Source organism: Linepithema humile, chromosome 1 (genome assembly GCF_040581485.1).
Source record: "Linepithema humile isolate Giens D197 chromosome 1, Lhum_UNIL_v1.0, whole genome shotgun sequence".
Classification (NCBI taxonomy): domain Eukaryota; kingdom Metazoa; phylum Arthropoda; class Insecta; order Hymenoptera; family Formicidae; genus Linepithema; species Linepithema humile.
Genome location: NC_090128.1, coordinates 38,787,470 through 38,807,401, shown reverse-complemented (window position 1 = coordinate 38,807,401; position 19,932 = coordinate 38,787,470). Strand labels below are relative to the sequence as shown.

The 19,932-nt window shown below is 36.6% G+C and overlaps 2 protein-coding genes across 8 annotated transcripts in view; one reads left to right on the top strand and one right to left on the bottom strand.

Moving 5' to 3' along the window:
- The first annotated feature begins 305 nt into the window (after positions 1 to 305).
- Positions 306 to 3,207, top strand: Phax (phosphorylated adaptor for RNA export). Its single transcript, XM_012359082.2, has 4 exons — positions 306 to 543; positions 1,301 to 1,907; positions 2,429 to 2,701; positions 2,795 to 3,207. The coding sequence occupies exons 1-4, from the start codon at positions 493 to 495 to the stop codon at positions 3,058 to 3,060; spliced, it is 1,197 nt and encodes a 398-aa protein (XP_012214505.1). The 5' UTR covers positions 306 to 492; the 3' UTR covers positions 3,061 to 3,207.
- A 257-nt stretch (positions 3,208 to 3,464) lies between these two features.
- The window catches only part of LOC105667335 (max-binding protein MNT-like), a 30,855-nt gene continuing 14,387 nt past the window's right edge, over positions 3,465 to 19,932 (bottom strand). For 6 of the 7 annotated variants that reach the window (XM_012359066.2, XM_012359070.2, XM_012359068.2 and 3 more), the window contains 7 exons: positions 15,036 to 15,390; positions 13,152 to 13,320; positions 11,477 to 11,657; positions 10,936 to 11,207; positions 10,131 to 10,626; positions 9,807 to 9,944; positions 3,465 to 9,669 (listed from right to left, as the gene is read on the bottom strand). In XM_012359066.2, coding sequence (XP_012214489.1) covers positions 9,263 to 9,669; positions 9,807 to 9,944; positions 10,131 to 10,626; positions 10,936 to 11,207; positions 11,477 to 11,657; positions 13,152 to 13,320; positions 15,036 to 15,390 — 2,018 coding nt within the window. In that variant the 3' untranslated portion in view covers positions 3,465 to 9,262. The remainder of the gene's footprint in view (positions 9,670 to 9,806; positions 9,945 to 10,130; positions 10,627 to 10,935; positions 11,208 to 11,476; positions 11,658 to 13,151; positions 13,321 to 15,035; positions 15,391 to 19,932) is intronic. The other variant, XM_012359067.2, reaches the window with a different exon arrangement.

Here is a 19,932-nt window from a genome sequence, read left to right as displayed (position 1 = left end):
AATATGTCAAATTTTCAATGCGCGTACGAAAGAAAGAGACACAGCTAATCTGCTATTCTCTTTATCGACTGTAGTCATGTATTTATATGAAAAGACGTATCCCAATATATATAAAGTTTAATGACCTTGTTATAGTTTTGTATTAATTTTCTGCAGAATTTAAAAAAAATATATTTTGAGTATCGATATCCCGCATCACATCGAATATTGAACGCAGTGTGAATGTGAATTAAATTTCTCAACTTGAATTCATAGCTATTCTTTGCAGTTGTTCATGAAAAGTGGCTTTTAGGAAATAAAAATGCATATCGCGCAATAGAAATAAAATGTAACAAGTGTATACAGTTCATTGCTGAACACTGCTGACATTGACGCTCGTGAGAGGAAAGGACTGGTTTTGTATGATAATAATTTGGAGTATCGACTTTGTCAATCGTTGTTTCTATAAACAAATAAAACAAGGAAAAAGAAATATCATCTGTACCATAGAATATGGAAGCGGAACCACTAGAGCTAGAAGATGGCGAGATCGTCGACGACGAGGTCAGAAACCGGAGAATTTTCATTTGCTAGAAATCTAACCTAAATCTAACCTAGTATAAATGCGCTTTATTCATTGTACTAATTTTATTTTTTTAAATAATGATTTGAAAGTGATTGTGCATAATAATTCACTTATCTATCTTTGTATTGTAATAGTTAATTATTTCTATCATGTAACCATGTGCACTGCAGCACAAGATATTTCAACAGAATATGAAGAAAAGTCATATGTGCAGCACAATTGACAATTTTCTTAATTTCTATTTTTACATATATATATAGATGATCTACAACATTTATTAAAAGCACATTAACTTAATATTTAAGTTAAATATCTCTAAAATGGTATATCAAACAGCATGATAAAAAGTTATTTATAAGAAAATTTTTATGGATAATTTGATTCAATACATTTTTGATTGTGGAATTCCATATCTTAGTTTTAAATAGTTGTAGGTATGCCTTTTGTTATATGCATAAATTAATACATACAGTAATTATTATATGCAAATGTTTGACAACAAATTACATTTTGAACATAATTCAGTACAAATGAAGACAAATATCTATGTTGTCTTGTGTTGAAATGTACTTCAATTGTATTTAAATGTATAATTTTAAATAACAGTTCAAAGCATACTTTATTATCTATATCTTAATCTCAATTTTAGATTATTCTTAATTATTATTATATTATGTATATAAAAAATTTATTTAGATACTAATATATAACAATGATTTTTATTCTTTTATATAGCCGAGTGATATCTTCGAAACATATAAAATACTGGAAAGACCTCACATAGCACCTCCCACAGATACATATGCAAAAATGCGATACAGTGATGAATCTGATGATTCTGCAGATTCTGAAAGTGATTCTGACTCAGATTCTGCGCTTACTAATATTAAAAGACCTAAACTCAAGTTAAAAAAGCCTAAAAATTCATTAAAGGGCTGCACAGCTAAGAACGATAAATACAAAGTATGGTGTACACAAATGCAAGAAGAAGTTTTAACTGAAGACTTAATATCTTGTGGTGTTACGCAGAAATTGTATCAAGAACGTAGTGTTGAAAGTTATAACTTTACTCTGCGATATGCACATAATGGCAGAGAATCTCATAATCAAAATAGTTCTGATGATGAAAAGGATGAATGCAGATTTACGAACAAAAGAACGAATTCAGACAGACATAACCTGAAACTTAGATTAGGAAAAAGAAGAAACTCTATGGATTACGACAGTCCAAAAGGTTCTGTTAGGATAATAGCAGACCTAAGCATAACTATGGAATCAACAGATGCAGATGTTGCTACTGACATAACAACTAAACTTAATGAGAAAAAAGAACTTCTCATAAGTAAGAATTTATAAATTATTAAATTAATTAATAAGTAAATTTATTCGTTTTATATATTTTTTGCGCTTGTATAATTGTTCTTTTGATAAGGTATACAGAATATCTTTTATTGTATTCTAATTTATTATATTCTCTTTACAAAGATAAATTTTTTTGGTAAATTTAGATTTAATTTCTAAAAATAAAGTTTTAATATCAATTAAGAAAAATATCAGTGTGTACTAATGTTTTCAAATTATAGATAATTTAAAATAATTTTTTCAAATTAAACTCTAGAATTTTATATAAATAACTATCTTTGTTTTCTCTTTAAATGGAATTGTAACTTTGTTTATGAGTTTATATATTTTAACTTGATAGATTTAAATATATATCTGTATATGTGCAAAAAACAACATATCTGTTGTACTAAAAATTAAAAATTAATAAAAAAATTTTTTCTTAATTTTTAATTATAGTAAAAATTCTAATTCTAAATATATTTAATAATAAACTCTGTATTTATAACACGTATGTTATAGGACGAGTGGTGGATATAATTGGTAAAGAAAAAGCTATTGATTTCTTTCAAAAAACGAAGAAAATTGAAGAAGATGGCGGAATGTTAATAATGAATGGATCTCGTAGAAGGACAGCTGGTGGAGTATATTTCTGGTTGGTAAAAAATGACAAACATATCCCTCAAGAAAAAATAAGAGAGATATTTTATTACGATCAAAAAGAAAGCAGCGAACAAAGAAAGAAAATTGACGTGAGGAGACAAAAAACACAGGAACTGATGAGAAGTTTTGAAAGTAAGTAACTCGTTGCGTCGTATCTATTCCAAAGAAGACATTAAATTTTGTGAAAGAGATGCGAATATATATATTTTTCTCTTGAAATTGCAGATGGATCCGAAAAAGATTTACCCGCGTTATTGACAAGAGCGGAGCTTTCGACCAGAGAAATCGCGGAGGAGGCAAGATTACGACGTGGCGAAGGCATGGATAGAATGCCAGTAGATTCCGACCGCACGGTATCGAATCCACCACCCAGTCCTGTAACGGATGATCCAGACCATTCTGAAAATCCACTGGTACAGAGACACGTTCAAGATTACTCTGACGAATTTCTCGACATTGGAGTAGACATAGATAGTATGGAAGTACTCTAAGCCCGTGTCCTAAACCTTATGTTTGCATATACCGCGACAGTAAAGTGTACAAATATAAGTAATTATAATCGATTGCATGAATAATACATATGTGCATAATTTGTATAGGTTGTATATCATGTTCATAAACGATAAATAGACTAAAAATAGCGATTTGTTTGATTTCTTACACGTTTAAAATAATCTGCTGCGTGTGTACATGTGTGTCGGTATGTACGTTGCGCTACAGTCCTCAAAAGATGCTGTGGACTGCTAATTGTTGAAACTCAATAAAAAAATTTGAAAATTTTAACACATCATAAAAGTCAGCTCACTAAATTCTCTCTCACTCCATATACGGAGATTATTAAAAGTTGAAATATAGGTATCTATATTAAAGGTTAAGGTTTAAAGGAAACAACGGCTAAACTATTCATCAGTTTAATTGTGTGCAAGTCAGCCACAAGCGAAAGACACGCCGATCGATTTCATGAGCTCAACGACAAGACAGATCTTAAAGTCGACCTTACATACGAATCGGATAAGAGCTAAACAATAATTTTAGTTCCAGAAATCCGCAGTTCCAGCTGCAGTGCACGTCGAACGCGCTATCACATCGTTCAAATTCGAAGCATGTTCCGTATGATTTTTCAGAAATTTGTATAAATATATCATCGACTCGTGTAATCTAAATCAAATATCCGAAAAATGCTCGATTCTGTAAAAAGTTTCTCACGGATGAAGTCAGAATATGGAAAATGAACACAAGATTTTACAAACATGAAATATCGATTGCGCTCGAATTTGAAGTAATCTGCAATTTTGCGTACAATTTTTGCGTCTCAGATCTTTGTGAATTTTACACAGAATCTACACGGAGCGATGTGATTGAGCGTTCGCATCGGCCTCGCACCTGAACACGCTTAATCTCTAAACGCTAGAAAGGCAGATCCGATTTTGATTCTCGCGTACGGCCTTCGATCTGCCTTCGAGGACGATTCGCTTGCTCGACTGGCGAGCGGACAGTTCGGATGCGGATACGCGCGCAATCGATCGCAGTCGCAGTCTGGAAGAAGATCGCGGCTCTCCGCACCAAGTTTACGCGATTCGAGGAGGAGGTATAGATCGCTATGACTACGAATCTCTTTCGTCGAAATCTTTTGATCGCTATTTATCTCACATGTATGATATAAGCGCACAGTGGTCTCGCCAACGCTCGCGACTCTCGGCTCGGTATTACAAAAGTTTGACGCTTTGACACACGCGGACGACAATACTCTGTTCTTCGAAACAAGATGTTCACCAGTAAGCTGTACATCGAATTGAGAGAAGTTGGTCTTTTCAAATCATACATAAATCCACATTTATAAATTTATAAACTCCCTTAAAACAGTTTTGCGCAACGCAATCCTTCATCTTTCGAAATACGTATTTGAGACGGAGTTGGCAAGTTTTTTGATTTGCGTCAATTATCGCGCGATTTATCGAAGCCGTCGATCGCATTGCAAGATATACAAGTTTATCTAATATTCATTCCGAGATTCGTGAAGTGCATAATCGTCGTTGCACGCGGACACGCGGAGGTCGAGCCGAAAGTTCCGAACACGGGCGCAGATACTAGACAAATACAAGGAGGATTGGGCAACCGTCACACTCACATTTTAATCTTTATTGTAATAGACTGTATTGGATTTTTTCTTCGCACACTTTTGTTTTTTTTTCCTTTTTTTTTAACAAAAAATGTCGCGCATGCGAAGAGATCGGAACCTCTTCGGAGGCGCTTTTTCTCTTTCTCTCTCTTTCTCTCTCTTTCTCACCTTTCATTCACATCATCTCTTCCTCTTTCATGTTTCTTTTTTTTTTTACGCGCAACGAACTCGTCGGATGTGCCGTACCAGTCGAGGCGTATAACAAAATTCGACATAGACTACAACAATAACAACACTCTTACAACATTCTCAGCCTCTTGCATACACCTTCGTCCCGCTCGTCTCGCACCATTCATTCAATTACAATTCGCAGATTCTACCATGCGGGATGTACACGGATGTCTGCGGTTTTTTTTACTACCGGTGTGACACATGCTAGAACGGGCACAGTTGTCGCCATCTCAACGTTTCTCTCGTTTCTTTACTTCCCCCTCTTTTCGTATTCAATATATTTATATAGTATCTTACAACCTCCTTCTCTCTCCGCCTCTTCTCTTCCCACCCCATTCTCACCCTCGCTCTCACTCTTCCTTCCCCTCTTGTATTTCTTATATACAATTAAATTTCTTGACATTCTTTAAGATATTTTTAGCAAATAATAGCTATCAGCATCTATCTACCGTAAACGATTTAACGGTTGATTTTTTTCTCCTTAAACGCTCTACGGTGCTAATTAATCTTTTATTTATTACTTATATCACATTGTTCATATACACATTATTTATCTCGCTTAGTACTTAGTGTTTTACTATTTTTAGTCTCCTTCCGTCGCGAATCATTTCCGACCCGTTCGGCGATCACCTCTCGCCGACGAGAATTTTATTATTTACATGAGTCTATTACAGCGCTTAAATAGTTCCCGCGGTTTCAGTCGTGATCGAGCAGCAGGCGCGAAATATCCTGTGATACTTGTTCCGCCCGATCACATTTTTTTTTTTTTTTTTATTTCCCCCTACACTTCTCCATTCTAGTCGCATACTCACAATTGTTTCTTTCATACGTGCCACAAGGCGATACAGCACGCTTGTTCGCATCCATTGCACGACTTGAGGTTTCGTCGAGTGAAAGCGTTTGCGTTGAAATGTAACGAAACTCTATTGACTAGCACCTCGAATCGGACTTTTGCTCGGTCGTCTACATTAGAAATCGAAATTTTCTTTGCATCCCCGGCTGTTGAAAGAAGCGTGATTCGCAACGATACGGCAATACGTATGATTAATTTGACGCCTTTAATCGCATCGATCTCTCCCTTCCCATCGAAATTATATCGAATTTAAATGAAAAATCGAGAGATTCTCGTTCGTGCAGTGCAAATATCGAACAAATCTAAAAAAATTTGGAGGAAAAAAAGTTTATACAAATTGTACAAGCTGCAGTGTGCACGAAGGACTTTTGTTATGCCGCACTTTTCTGTCAAGGATTTGCCGTGCGTTAAACAGTGACGTTAAATTGGTGAGCCTGCATCCAGCGGATGCGAATTTTGTAGCTCATTAAAGATGCACATCTTTAATTCCTAATGCTCATCATACTATTCGATTAAATAATTTAACGAATATAAAACAAGATTACATACGTTCGTATGCTGATACAAAGGATAGTAACACTAATATACACAAATGAGGGCTGACTTCGGAGAAAGATCGTCAATAGTCGCGTGAATGTGGAAATATTACGAAAGGAAACGTCGTAACGCCCGTAAAATCATATGTCGGAAAACTGATTTCGTGAAATTACGCGAATTAACAATTCTCACATGATAATTTTACATTACTAGATTAGATCACTATTGACGATCCAATTTCGAGGAGCCAAACGGAAGCGTAAATTATAAATCCATACGAGCGAATGAAGATTTTACATACATACAGAAAACAATGAAAGGTGGTGCGATAAGTAGTTGAATAAAATGCGTGCAATCATTTCAACTTCCTCTGAAGATAGCTGTGAGCATTATCATACCCTTCTATTCTGTTCGAACCTTTCAGGTTATTTTATGCAAAAGCATCATAAACCTACACAACAGACAGCTCACCGACGTAGCGACAAAAGTAGAAAAGAGATGAAAAGTAGAGATTTGCTTTCTCTTTCTGATAGCCAAAGAACGTAGAAGTTGAAAAATTTGTCCACTATATTACAAAGACTGGATGTACAAAGAATAACTCTTTCTATTTTTTAGGATATTTCATCACAAATCACCACAAGCGCGGGCGGTCTATTGCACATGTTTACGGCAAGAATTGTATCACGCAAACAACATTTGTATAAAAGAATGGAACGTTACAATGCGCAGGTATTCGCGAGAATAGAGATAAATCACGATAATGACGCTGATTTAAAATACGCATTTCTAAATCTTTCCGTATGACGAAATTAGCATGATGAAATTAATATGATCATAGCGCGTTACAATTATGCATCCGCGAGGCAACGCAAAATATAGCGATTTATATAATATGTATATATGTATATAATAAATATAGAGGAATAAATACTTAAGTATATCATTATAAACCTATATTATTTTTTGTCACTGTTTCTAAATAATTTCCGCTTTTATTGCCAATATAACAAAAGCTCCATCTTGCGATTGAATTGTCGAAATTAAACAGACAGACCTCCATATCGGAGGTCTCAATATCTGTTCTCCACAGCCACTGTATGATAAATTTGAAGACACAAAACTTATTATAATCCTCGACTTTTGAATTTTCGATCGCTAGACGACTACAAAATCCAACCAGTTACAGATAGCTACAAACCTAGCAAAACTGGAGAAACTTTAATTTTTACATCACTTTGAATTGTATCGTCATTGTGATTCTTTGCAATACTTTTGCAATTGCAATAAAGTACGATGAAATCTGCTCATTTATCAGTTTCATATAACAGTCAAGCAATTTAAAAGTTATGCAAAAAGAAAAATTTGTTCTATTGCAAGTCAAAGCTTCTCTTCATTTCCTTCAGGGAAAAGTACTTGCGTTCCTCATAATATAAAATGCTTTAAAAAAGATTGCATGTTAAAGTAAGCATAACGAAAGAACTCTTGATCGGAAATATGACGAAACCAATGATCTGAATAGCATACATCACAAGAAAATGATCTGTCAAATTAAGATAAATCGTATTATATATATATATGCTACCGTTGTTGCCGCTCAAAAGTTTGGAGAATAAAAACTATTAAATTTAATAAATTTACTGAACGTCACACATTTAGAAAATAAAACCAAAACTTTTCACAGAAAAATAAGCATGCTTAAATTTGATCATGTGATACAAGCTTAAAAAGAAAATATCAGAAAAATGATCATCAAAATGTCAAAATTGTATTAAAAGCTCGAAGAAAATACGATTCTTTTAATAAAAAGAAATTTTAATTGCAATTTCTTTTCGCAATTTTATTAACATTGTAAATAGAATTTTTTGTTTTAAATTTAATAAATGTGTACGTTCACGAGTTTATATGATATTTTCAATATTGTATTTGTGAAAAAGGTGTTCTAAACTTTTGAGCGATGTTGTAACTGCAATATTATCACTTTTAATAGTTACTGAAACAAATAATTCTTATTGCTATCCAAAACATATTCGGAATTGCTGTTAAAACTTCGTCATTCTGTATATCGTATTAATATGCCGTTAATCAACGTGCAAGCGCGCTGTTCAATCAGGTCAAAATTTATTATTCGCTCATATTATTGAATTATTTCATAACGTTCCTTCGGGTAATCGAGATTTACTCTCAAAAATCAGTGAACAAAGAGTTCAAACTAAAAATTAAAGCTCCCTCAACTCTCTCATTGCAATTATATTAGATTATGATGTCAGAAATTTAAATTCTTTCTCACGCACGTTAAAATAAAAAATTAGTTTCTTTACACATTTCGTATGTAATAGTATAAATCCATAAAACATATTGAAAAATTTTTGTTAATTAAATTGTAACAGTGAACAAATTACGACATTTAATTATAATGATTTCAAGAATAATATTAAACTTTCGTAATTTCATATAAAGACCAGGAGCTTTAATTTATCAACATGCATGCTGCAATATGAAAACCTTCTCATTTTTTACATACTTTTTTCTCATACTTGAGCTATTCTTATACAAAATTATCTCTTTAAATTTTATATTTAGTTTGCGACATAAACAATTTTTTTTTTAATAAAAAAAATCAAAATGCACAACATATACCGCACGAGTTGAGCAAGATCTTTTTCTCACATTTTCGTAGTTGATTTACTCCTGAGAATTCAGCTTCTTCACGGGACACAAGTGAAATTCTAAAATGCAAAATCACTTTTCTTTCGTATAAGATTCTTTCACGATGATTACTGCTCTGCCCGTAATTTTGAGACGCTAATCCTATTGTACCTAAGCGACTCGTCGATCCCAACACATAACCAAGTAGATTTACTTTAGATGAACATAAAGATCTACCGTGAAATGCAGTAATCCACATTCTGATGTTCCAACGCGATCAGATTAGTTTCGCTTTCTCTCGATTTTGTCAGACGGTCGAGTTCGAAGTCGACGAGGGTTGTGTATTGGTGGCCGTCGTCGAAGACGCCGTCGATGTCGACGGCGACGGTTGACTCACCACAACAACTGGCTTCACCAAAGTCGTGGTGTTAAGATACTGAGCATTCACGAGCGGCATTTGTCCAACGGACTTGAGGATAGGAGTCGTGATCATTTTCCCCGCGAGACTAGACGGCGCCAGAATGTGAGCGGTCACCTGGTTACCCTGGGAGACGACGGTCATCGGTGTGACAATTGGCGTCAAGCCGGAGAGAGGTGCGTGCTGACCAACGATGTGGGCTATACTTTCTGTGGACGGAGCGCTCTGCATCATTGTTGAGCCTGGTTTGCCCGCGGCGGCTTGAAGCGACACCCCCGTGTGACTTAAAGTTAACCCTGCAATCATAAAGCAGCAAGGAGCGACGTTATTTTTCCCGCCGCGCTGCGCAGCCACGGCCGTTTACTTTTGGAGCGGACATTCCAAACGCAAATAGCCACGGAGAGGTTGGTACGCATGTTGCGTCGATACACACCATTGGCTGGGAGTATATTCAGTTCCGCACCGCCGGGAAGTCTTGCCAATTCCGAGCCATTACCTCCGACCAGTGTTACGCCACCGACCATCTTATGCGTAGTCTGCGCGTCTCCCGTCCTTATTCTCGTTTGCGCATCTGTAATAATCAAGCATTTTCATTTCACGAGAGATTCCGCTCGTCCCGTCTACCTCATAAGAGTTCTCAGCAGATGTAAAATCCTCACATTTGGGAGGGGAAAAAAAATTCCGCGTCTACGCTCTTAGGAAACTTAACCATCTAGAATCTGGATGTACATTCACAATCATCATATCTAGCACTCACTGGACACGTTGAGCGCGGGGGAATGCGTGGCGAGGACCAGCGGCCGACCCTCGTTCCCGGAGTGCACGAAAGTGACAGGCCTCACGTCACTCGCGGACGATTGCACGGCCAAGGCCAGCGGCCTGTCGTTGTTTGACAAATTCGAGTGTACAAATGTCACTCGGTTGTCGTTGGCGGTGGACGAATGAACGACCAGCGCCACAGGCCTTGGCTCGTTTCCAGCATTCGATTGCACAGCGATCAACGGAGGCCTGGACTGATCCGAAGAGTTCTGCACCGCCAGCGTCAGCGGCCTGGATTCATTGTTCCCGGCGGTGTGCGCGACCAAGAGCTGCCGCGTGTCACCCGGTATCACCCTGAGACCCGGGCCGATGTGCTGCAGAGTCGGCACGATGGTCGCGAGACCCTGACTCGTGTTCAACATTTGGGCGCTTATTGGAAGGTGTAGCTGATGCGGCTGCTGCACGATGTTGGTATTCGACGTAGCGACTTTCTCCTGCGAACACGCAATAAACACGCTATCCCATCTATTCCTCAGCATATTTGCACGATGTTTTATAATGTTTATGCGCGCGGCAGACGTCTCGGACAAAGGAACGATCCGATCAAGATCATCGCAGAAGTCTCTGTCACGCATTTTCAAAGCTCCTTCCAGTATCGGTCTGCAAAGCAGCTCTGCAAATACGTGGTTTGCTCTGGCACCGATTTATTACGCAAAATCGCAATATTTGCGACCTGGCCTTGGATACGGTGCCGAAATAGCCATCTTTCGCTTCGGAAAGTGGGGAAGAATTAGAAGCGGTACCTGCGTCGGGGCGGGAATACTGGGCGCAGACGCTGTTCCGGGGGTCGAGCTCGCGGGTGGACTTTCCCTGGAGCCGCGCGCAAGATTCAGATCCTGCGTTTGGCAAACGACGCCCGCGGTCGCGGCTTGATTGTGGATGCTGGACGTCGTGCTGGTGGACTGCAACGCCTGCGGAGAACTGGCCGTAGTCACGCTGCTCAGGCTGCTCGTGCTACTGTACCTCGTTCCGCCTCGCGGTAGTCCGGCAACGTCAACCTCCGCGCTCTCTGAAACTTCGCGAAGAATTTTTAAGATAAAAAATTCACGAGCGAGATAAAAGAATTTGGTTCGCGAAACAAATTTCTTTATCCCTTTTTGTCTCCTCGGCGGATAAAGAGTAATTTTTTTATAAAGTTTTCCTTCAAAACCAGATGAATACAAATAGAGTTGAAAATTACAGACAAAGCCATAAATAATTTCATAAAAAAAAAAAAAAAAAAAAAAAAAAACGCTACGCTTTGCTAAATTTTTTTATTTTCAATATTGGAAGAAAGTGTCTCACCGTTCTTGATAGTCACGTCCGCTCCTGAGTTTTGTTCCAGCAGAAGAGAGTTAATGTCAATATGATCGTAAGTCGCGTGCAGTTCCTTTTTCAAAGCTACCAATTTCTGCTGAGAGGCAATTTTCTCTCTTGCAAGTCTTTCCATTTCGTGCTCCATTTCTCGTTCTTTTTTTCTCAATGCCTGTGGAATGCAGAAGAATATATACTTTTAAAACGTTTCTCGAGAACATGACATTTTATAGAACAAACACAAGCCTTCCTATGTCTCATTTATATAACAGAAGTGCATTTACTGTGCTGTTTAAAAAAACTTAATACCAGTTTAACGTTTTCAATGTTAAAACAATGCGTTTTAATGCATACTTTCATAGCCGCTGTTCAAATACATTAGACAATATATGCTGCGCTACTTTTTAAAATAGTATTATAGTTTTCCGAGTTTCAGAATTAAAAACGACAGTTTATATTAAAAAATTCTATTATAAATTTACAGCTTTTATATTACGTAAAATCGTACTCTTTATTTTTTGCGCGTTCTCCCCTTCACTTCAGCATCTATTATCAATAACAAGGCATCTCGTAATTCTCGTGTTTAAATATCCATTTATGTTCACACCATTGCTACTTTTCATGTCTGGAGCAAGAGAGACGACATATCATGCGTAATAGTCGTCAGCAACGACGTCGGACGATAAAAGTCCGAATAACAGCATATGCTGTACGTGCCATGTGGCGTGACACCGATGGCCGCGCACAGTCACGTGGAGTCGATATAGGTAACGTCTCTCTTTCTCTCTCTCTCTCTCTCTCGTAGAAAAACGCACGGACGTGTCGGAGCATATACGGGAAAAGAGGGCGAACAATTGACTGAAGATGTGTGAAGCGAAAGCGCAGCCACAGATATCAAAAAGGAGGCGAATTAAGGACACAAAAGCGGAGAATTGTCCGCGCAGAGGTATTAAATAAGTAAACAGTGCGGCTTCAATCAGAGACCTTATCCTTTTTTTTTTATCACTTCGAATTTTACGCTTGAATCGTGAATCATAGCTGCGTGTTTTTTTCTTTTTAAATTTGCCGTTTTTGAAATGGCACGGTATTGTTCTCCGAACAGCGAGCTTCACTCGTGTAGCAAGGGTGCATCGACCGTGGCTGAAACGAAGATCCCGTGCGAATATAAATTTAATCGCGGCGCAATACACATCCGCGTTCAAGTTGTCGCGCAGAATTTCACTTGCGCTCGTACGCAGCTATAAATCGACAATGAGTATAAGAATTTACAATGAAGCGACGAGCGTGTACTTTATATGCACATGACGGTAGTGGCCAGTGGCGAGGAGTCTTGTGTGTATCGATCGTAACGCACAATGCAGGAATATCAGACAGACGGAAAATTTGGACGTGTTTGCGTGAAAAAATAACTCTCTCCGCGAAATTTCTTTGGCGGAGCGATAACGCGATTGACTGTTATTTCACGCTCCAGTAGCCGCGCGCAGACAAAGATAAATTTAGAGCGATGAAATAGTTTGTTTTTGTAGGATAGATTTCAAAATTAAAAATGCGCTATTAAAAAAGAAAAAAATTCGAATCATTGCAAACTACAAAAATAGAATAAAAACACTGTGGATTCTGGTGTTGATAAATATACATGCATTGTACAATTCGTTACAATACATACCTGTATGTATTTGTTTGCAGCATGAAGAATAGAAAGATTCGAAGATTTCTTCTCGTCTTGCGACGGTAGCTGTCTTTTCAAGAGTTCAAAACACTCTTTAAGATGGGCTCTACGATTCTTCTCTAGCTTATTGTGTACTTCTCTCGTACCAGATCGGAGAACACACGGTCTGTAAAAAGATATGAATGATGAGAAAATATATATACAGTGTGGCAGTAAAGTCTGGAAACACCGAAATATATACGAAACGGCCAATTTCCGAAAATAACGCTAAACACGTCAATTTAGATATTTAGTGTTCTACATTCTGGCAATATGCATTTGTTTCTACATTCACATCTGTCACGTAGTGACAGTTATGACATCATCAATTTTTTTAAATCGCAACGTAGGTCGTGTAGCACTTCTTTTGAAAGGACTTTTATTCTGAGTACGATCACCCATTTTGATGAAATTAAAAAAATTTTTTTTCCGAAAAAATACACCGAATTCCACTTTTATTAATCAAGAGAAATGTTCAAGAGGAGTTTGTAGATAGATTAGGGTATTGCCAAGAAGTAAATAGTCAACATTTTCAACAACAGGCGCCGCGGAACCGGGGGGGGGGGGCAGAGGGGGCGACCGCCCACTCAGAGATAATTTAGGGAGGCGTAGCCCCCCTGAAATTTTTCTGCTTTCTTCAAGTATTTGACCGAAAATATTGAGCATCAAAGAAACAAATGCATATCGCCAGAATGTAGAAAAAACTAAAAATCTAAATTGACGTGTTTTACCGTTATTTTCGGAAATTAGCCGTTTCGTATATATTTCCGGTGTTTCCAGACTTTACTGCCACACTGTATATGTGTGATTACAAGAAAATAAAAGAATCATTTTTCTCTCAATTCTTGACAAATCCAACTTTAAATTTACATTAAAAAATATGTGACATTATTTACTAAGAGTTGTTCATGTCAAATTCTACGAATATCTGTGTTAGCATTTTGAGAAATTAAAATATGAAAAAATTAATAATATTAGTTTAGTATGAATTAATCTCAAGAGTAATGTGTAAGCAAAATTAAATGTAATATTTACAAAACTTCTGAATTTTTGCTACAAAATTATGTAGCACTTGATATTGAAATTGGCAGTAAATAAAATTATTGTAATTGTATTTTGAAATACGAATACGTCGCCATGGTCTTTAATTTTCATAGCCGACCAAGTTGCATGAATAAAAGATGTATCGTTTCAAAAGGCTAAAATTTCACATACAATCTAAATATAATTCCGGATTCTACTTTCGAGAAGTAAATTTATGCACGGATAAGCATTTAAAAGTTACAGTTTTGCAGTTACAACACTTATCGCTCGTATATGCAACGCGATCGTGTAACAACGTGACCGCTACGCGTTATCGCTGAGCGACGCATCGTGCACGTGCCATTCACCCTGGACACGTGCACGGCGTAAATAGATATAGTAGCCTGCAGTGGCGGCGACGGCGTCGCTCGCGTACGGAGAGGAGCGGAGAGGAGAGAAGATGAAGCGAGAACGTGCGAAGCAACAGGCTGACATATCGACTCGTGGTGGAATGTGTTGGTGACGGCGCATAAGTATATGTCTCATATAGACATTATTATGTATTTTAATAAATTCGAAAGCTAACATGCTGCTGTAGGGCGACAAACAAATAGACAGATAGAGCGTTTTCACACAATTTACTTCGCAATACCGCAAAACCGAGATTTATTTTGTTAAAAGGCTAAAAATAGAATAATTATATTGCAAAATCACCCTGAATGCTGTCACAGATTAATCTCAAGCTTGCGAAAACAATTAAGAGAATGCGAGGAAAACAAGCCAGGAAAAATAATGGAGGAGAGATCGAAGCCGACTTACCCAGTTCGATGCTTCTTGTTGTCGTGGCTCGTTTCGACGTCGACAACAAGACTCCCCACATTTTGTTGAGACTGATTCGGATTGTGATTCTCCATGTAATTATTGTGTGTGCCATGATGATCGCTGTGATGATGCTGCTGCTGATGTTGCTGCTGCTGTTGCTGCTGCTGTTGCGAATGATGGTGATGAGAATGATGATGATGCGGGTGGTGATGGTGAGACGTGGAATGCAGCGCAGTCAACTGAACGGAGTTCGATCCGGTTGACGACGGCGTGACTCGCGTGCTGGAGACCACGGAATTCCCCCGGGACGCGATCGACTGACTCGTCCTGTTGTTTTCCAACGGCTCCTCCTCTGCAACATCAATAGAATCACTTGACTCCATTTCTGAACGACAAACATTATGACATAAAAGATCGCCTCCGGGCTTCGCCAGTCGCTCTTAAACACTTCTAGAGGATAAATATTGAAGAAATTTTGTAATTTAATTTAGAATGCTCGAAAGAATTTCAATAATTTTACAACACACTATCTTCGTTTTCGAAAATACAAGTTCAAAACCGTTTAGAAGTCAGACTTTTCATTCATAACGCAAAGAATTTTCGTCAAATTATAATAATTATGTTCTCTCTACGGCTTTCTCTCGACATCAATCGCACAAAATACATCGACGAGCAAAAAGTCGGCGATAAAGTCACACATTTTACATGTTTTACTAATTTGCTAAATTTCCCAGGACGCCACGGGAGCCAAGATCTTATTGCCGCGTCTTCATATCGCAGTTTCGTACTATCCCAAGAGTTTCATTCTGGATACAGACGCATTCACGAAGACACTGCGATTCCTGGCGTTCCACGATGCAGACAGCAAAGCTCTCGGGGCTTCTCATTCTATTCTACGCTAAAGCCTGAATGACTGCGTCTTCGCCTAAGATTAGCAGATACCCTCCGAAGTGGTGATGGCTTCAAGCGAGTCAATTCCCTCAATAATATATTGTTCACACAAATGTTCTATCGGAAATTATTCGAGCAACAATTTGCCTGGTTAAATTCGCAACATGAGATAATATAGATGTTATTTTAATAGAAAATAATATATATACAACCGGAAGGATAATGATTTTACACAAAGAAAGTAATATATAATTGAAAATGTAGAATATAATTGTTTTGTACGAGGCTCCGATTTTGAAAGAAAATTGATTGTAAAAATCAAACAACATTCTACTTAAAAAAATTATAAATAATAATTTTAAAAATCATCTGTCATCATTCAGCAACAAATATCATTAAAAATTATGCAAGCTTAAAACAGAGAGAAGATATTACTAATTTTTACTCTAGATTTTTTCGAAAGTCAAAAATATTACAAAGAAATTATTTCAAATTTTTCATTTATTTTTTTTTTTTTAGATATATATCCAATCCCTTGTCATCAGTTGTATCAATAACAGATCATATATTTCACAGATATTGTAGTTTTTCTATGACATAAAATCTATGTGAGCAATCTCATCGTTTGGACTCATATCGCATTTCAGAATAATCGATTTGGTTATTTCAGTGGAAATAACAACGGCCGAGCAGTCGTGCTGTTAGTGCTCGAATGGACAAACATATTTGACAAGGCAAAACTTGTTTTCAGAATACCCCGCGTTTCACGCCGTGCAAATATTTCAATGAATTTGCGCGAAATGCGATGGAACGAATGAGAATAATAAATTCGCGAGTGGCCGCAACGTCTCGCTACCGGACATGAAGAAAGTCCTTCTCTCCGGAGCTGCGCCATCGTCGTGGCGCGATAAATTAGCGCAGCACGTGTACGCACATGCAACCAACTCATTCATGTACGAACCGACTTGGCAGTGACTCGTCGCATAGCTCGCCGCTTCCTAAATCTATTCTCGACGCTCATACACGCGCGCGCGCGCGTATGTGTGTGTACTCTGCGAGAAGTAACAAGAAGTAATCAAGTAATGACGACGACATTGCGTACACGCGGACTCTCAGTCCTTCGGAATTAACCCGCGAATGATTGCGCTGTGAATGCAGGATCCATGCAAGATACCGATTCAAAGTCGAAAAAGTCTCACGTGATGCATAATTTATCGAATTGATATTTCACTATTATGCTATAAATAATAAATTAATAAGACTAATTTGGATTAATTCGTTTTGTTATCGATTTTTCAGAAGGTGTCGAAGGAGATCATGTTTGTTGCAATCTTGTATATTTTTGTAATAAAGCTTCAAGCTTAATTCCAATAAATTAAAGTCTACTTGAAAATTTTATCATCCATTTGTGTCCTTGAAGCTTGCAATTAATTGGCGAAAAACTCTTCCCTTCTTTGTCAATTATAACTCTTAAAACTCTTACAATTAGTGCATCTATTGATACTTCAATATTTTTAATTAAGAGAAAATCAACTTGAAATTTATCAAATATGTATCCTTAAAATTAGAATCACAAATTATAAAATATCCATTTACAATCTAAATATTAATAACATAGAAAGAAATCACTATTGCATAAAAATTCTTTGATTTCGAACTTATATAAATCTCCAAATTTTTATCTTCTTTTTCGTTTCACGTAGAAAGTTGCAAAACATTTCGCATATTTTTCTTCAATCTTCCAGATAAAAATATATGAAATGTTATCATAATACATTAGCGAGTTTGTATTAGCAATCAAGAGATCGATTATTTGATTTTTAGTTTGCAGCAGTAGTAAATTTTCTACTTGACACATTTGCATGTTTGCTACACGCCAGCGGAACCACAGCGTGATTTTGCTTTCAAATGATATGCCGATCGGTTCAACGTTTCGACTTGAATTTTTTTTAGCGAATGTCGATGGTTTATTCGGCGTGAGAAATGTATAATGTATGTCGGAATAATATTGTATTTGCGCAAAATCACACGAAGCCACTGGAAGAGTATTATTATTGTCCGTCATATATTTTGAAGGCTTGATATTTTGAAGATGCGCGCAATAACAGTTCGTTGCATCTAAATAACACAAATTTATCTTTAATTTTGTCCCATTGCGTAAGCACTATTTCTTATGAGAACATTTCTGTACTATATTAATATTAATAGACACGTAGACGACAACAGAATGCGTGTAAAATATTTTAAACAGTGCTTGCTAGAGAATCCGTCAACAGTATGCAAAACGCGAGTACTTTTTAAATGTGTGACTCTCCGTTTTGAAATGATTAAAGCTGTATCGCTTAACCAGTTTTACATATAAATGCCGTAATTAATGCAAGATACATAAAATTATAATTGGTCACAACTGTACAAATTTATTACACTCCGACATAAATATGTCGTACAAGATAAGAGAACGATGCTAATTCCACATTTCGCGTACATTGAATGGAATAAACCGATCGCCCGATAGATATGCTTTACGCTCGGGGCGCCATAGAAATAAGATAAATATATAAGAAAATTGTTCGCAGTCAGCAGTCAAATCGTGATTTTCGCGATGAGTCACGACGGATCGTCCAAGTTTCGATGATCAGCGCGAGACTTTTACTTCGCCGGGAAAAATTCCATTCGCGGGAGCAACGTTCGCGAACATACGTCTCATTTATGCTCACGTAACATATGATTTTCTCGTGAGAACGACCGCTTTACGTCCTTCAGAAAACCGCTTTACTCTCCTTTTCCTTTCTTTCTCTCTCCCTGCGTTTAATAAAAAAGAAATCCGTACTGCAATTACCTAAGCGCGTGCCTCAATAATCCGCAAATTTAGAAAACGTTATCAAAACCATCGATTAATCGAAATGCCGTTCGAAATCAAATCTATTATCAAACAGATCGATTGTAAAAAAAAAAAAAAAAAAAAAAAAAAAAAAAAAAAAAAAAAAAAAAAAAAAAAAAAAAAAAAAAAAGAAAGGAAAAGAAAAGAAATAAGCCAACTCTATAACATTAGTCTCGCAGATTATATAACGATTACATTCGACTGCGTCTAAAAATAATTCTCACATTAATATACTAAATTTCATAGGAAATATATTTTTTTATATGATAAATAAATTATTCATACGAATTAATTTGCTATTTATATATATATATATATATATTACACGTTTTCTATTTTGGCTGCACGTATTGATTACTCAATAATCCGCTTATTTAACATGCTTCATCCTTTTATTATCTTGAATAGTCGAGGTTTCGCTATAACCTATATTAACTATTATCACTCTTGCGTCATCGTGAGCAAAAAAAGTAACGTATTCCTTAACCTTCGGAATTAATCAAGTTTTTACGAAAGTTTTCTGTATAGCTTATGTATATTTAACATATTCGTATAATGATAAAAAAGAAACAGTAGCTTTTTTGCATTTGGCAATAAATTTAATCAAGGATCTTGTTTACTAATATTGTGCACATAAAGACAGAATATATTTACTGTAATGTAACAAAATATTGCTCAGCTTAGTTAATTCAGTTTTGTAATAAATGTTATAGCATATTTGTCTCGCGCTTAAATAATTGGTATTTTTTCCTTTCAAATTTCTTTTTTTTTACTAACATTTACATATTTTACTTTAAAAATTACTAATTATTCTTATTACGTATTGACGTGTAAAATAACATAATTTTTACATTCTCCACATTTTCTACGCTTTGCATATCTCATTTCTCGTACGCTCAACTTGATAGCCGCTATTTGACTTGGAAATATCCTTCTACGAACTATAAGTAGTCTGATTTCCATCTCTCGTATCCGCGGATATATTTCAAATTCATGGCCCTCGATATTCGCCGAAATCACAATTCATTGGTCTTTTTTTAATGCATGAGTAACAATGGAAAAAACAAGGTAGAGCTTTCAAACCAAAGATTAAAGGTCGCAAAATTAATCACTATCTCGCAG

Excerpts from the sequence above, each read along its gene's own strand:
- Phax (XM_012359082.2), top strand. The coding sequence starts at position 493 with ATGGAAGCGGAACCACTAGAGCTAGAAGATGGCGAGATCGTCGACGAC. Across the intron at positions 544-1,300 it reads GCGAGATCGTCGACGACGAG|CCGAGTGATATCTTCGAAAC; the intron begins GTCAGAAACCGG and ends TCTTTTATATAG. Across the intron at positions 1,908-2,428 it reads GAAAAAAGAACTTCTCATAA|GACGAGTGGTGGATATAATT; the intron begins GTAAGAATTTAT and ends CGTATGTTATAG.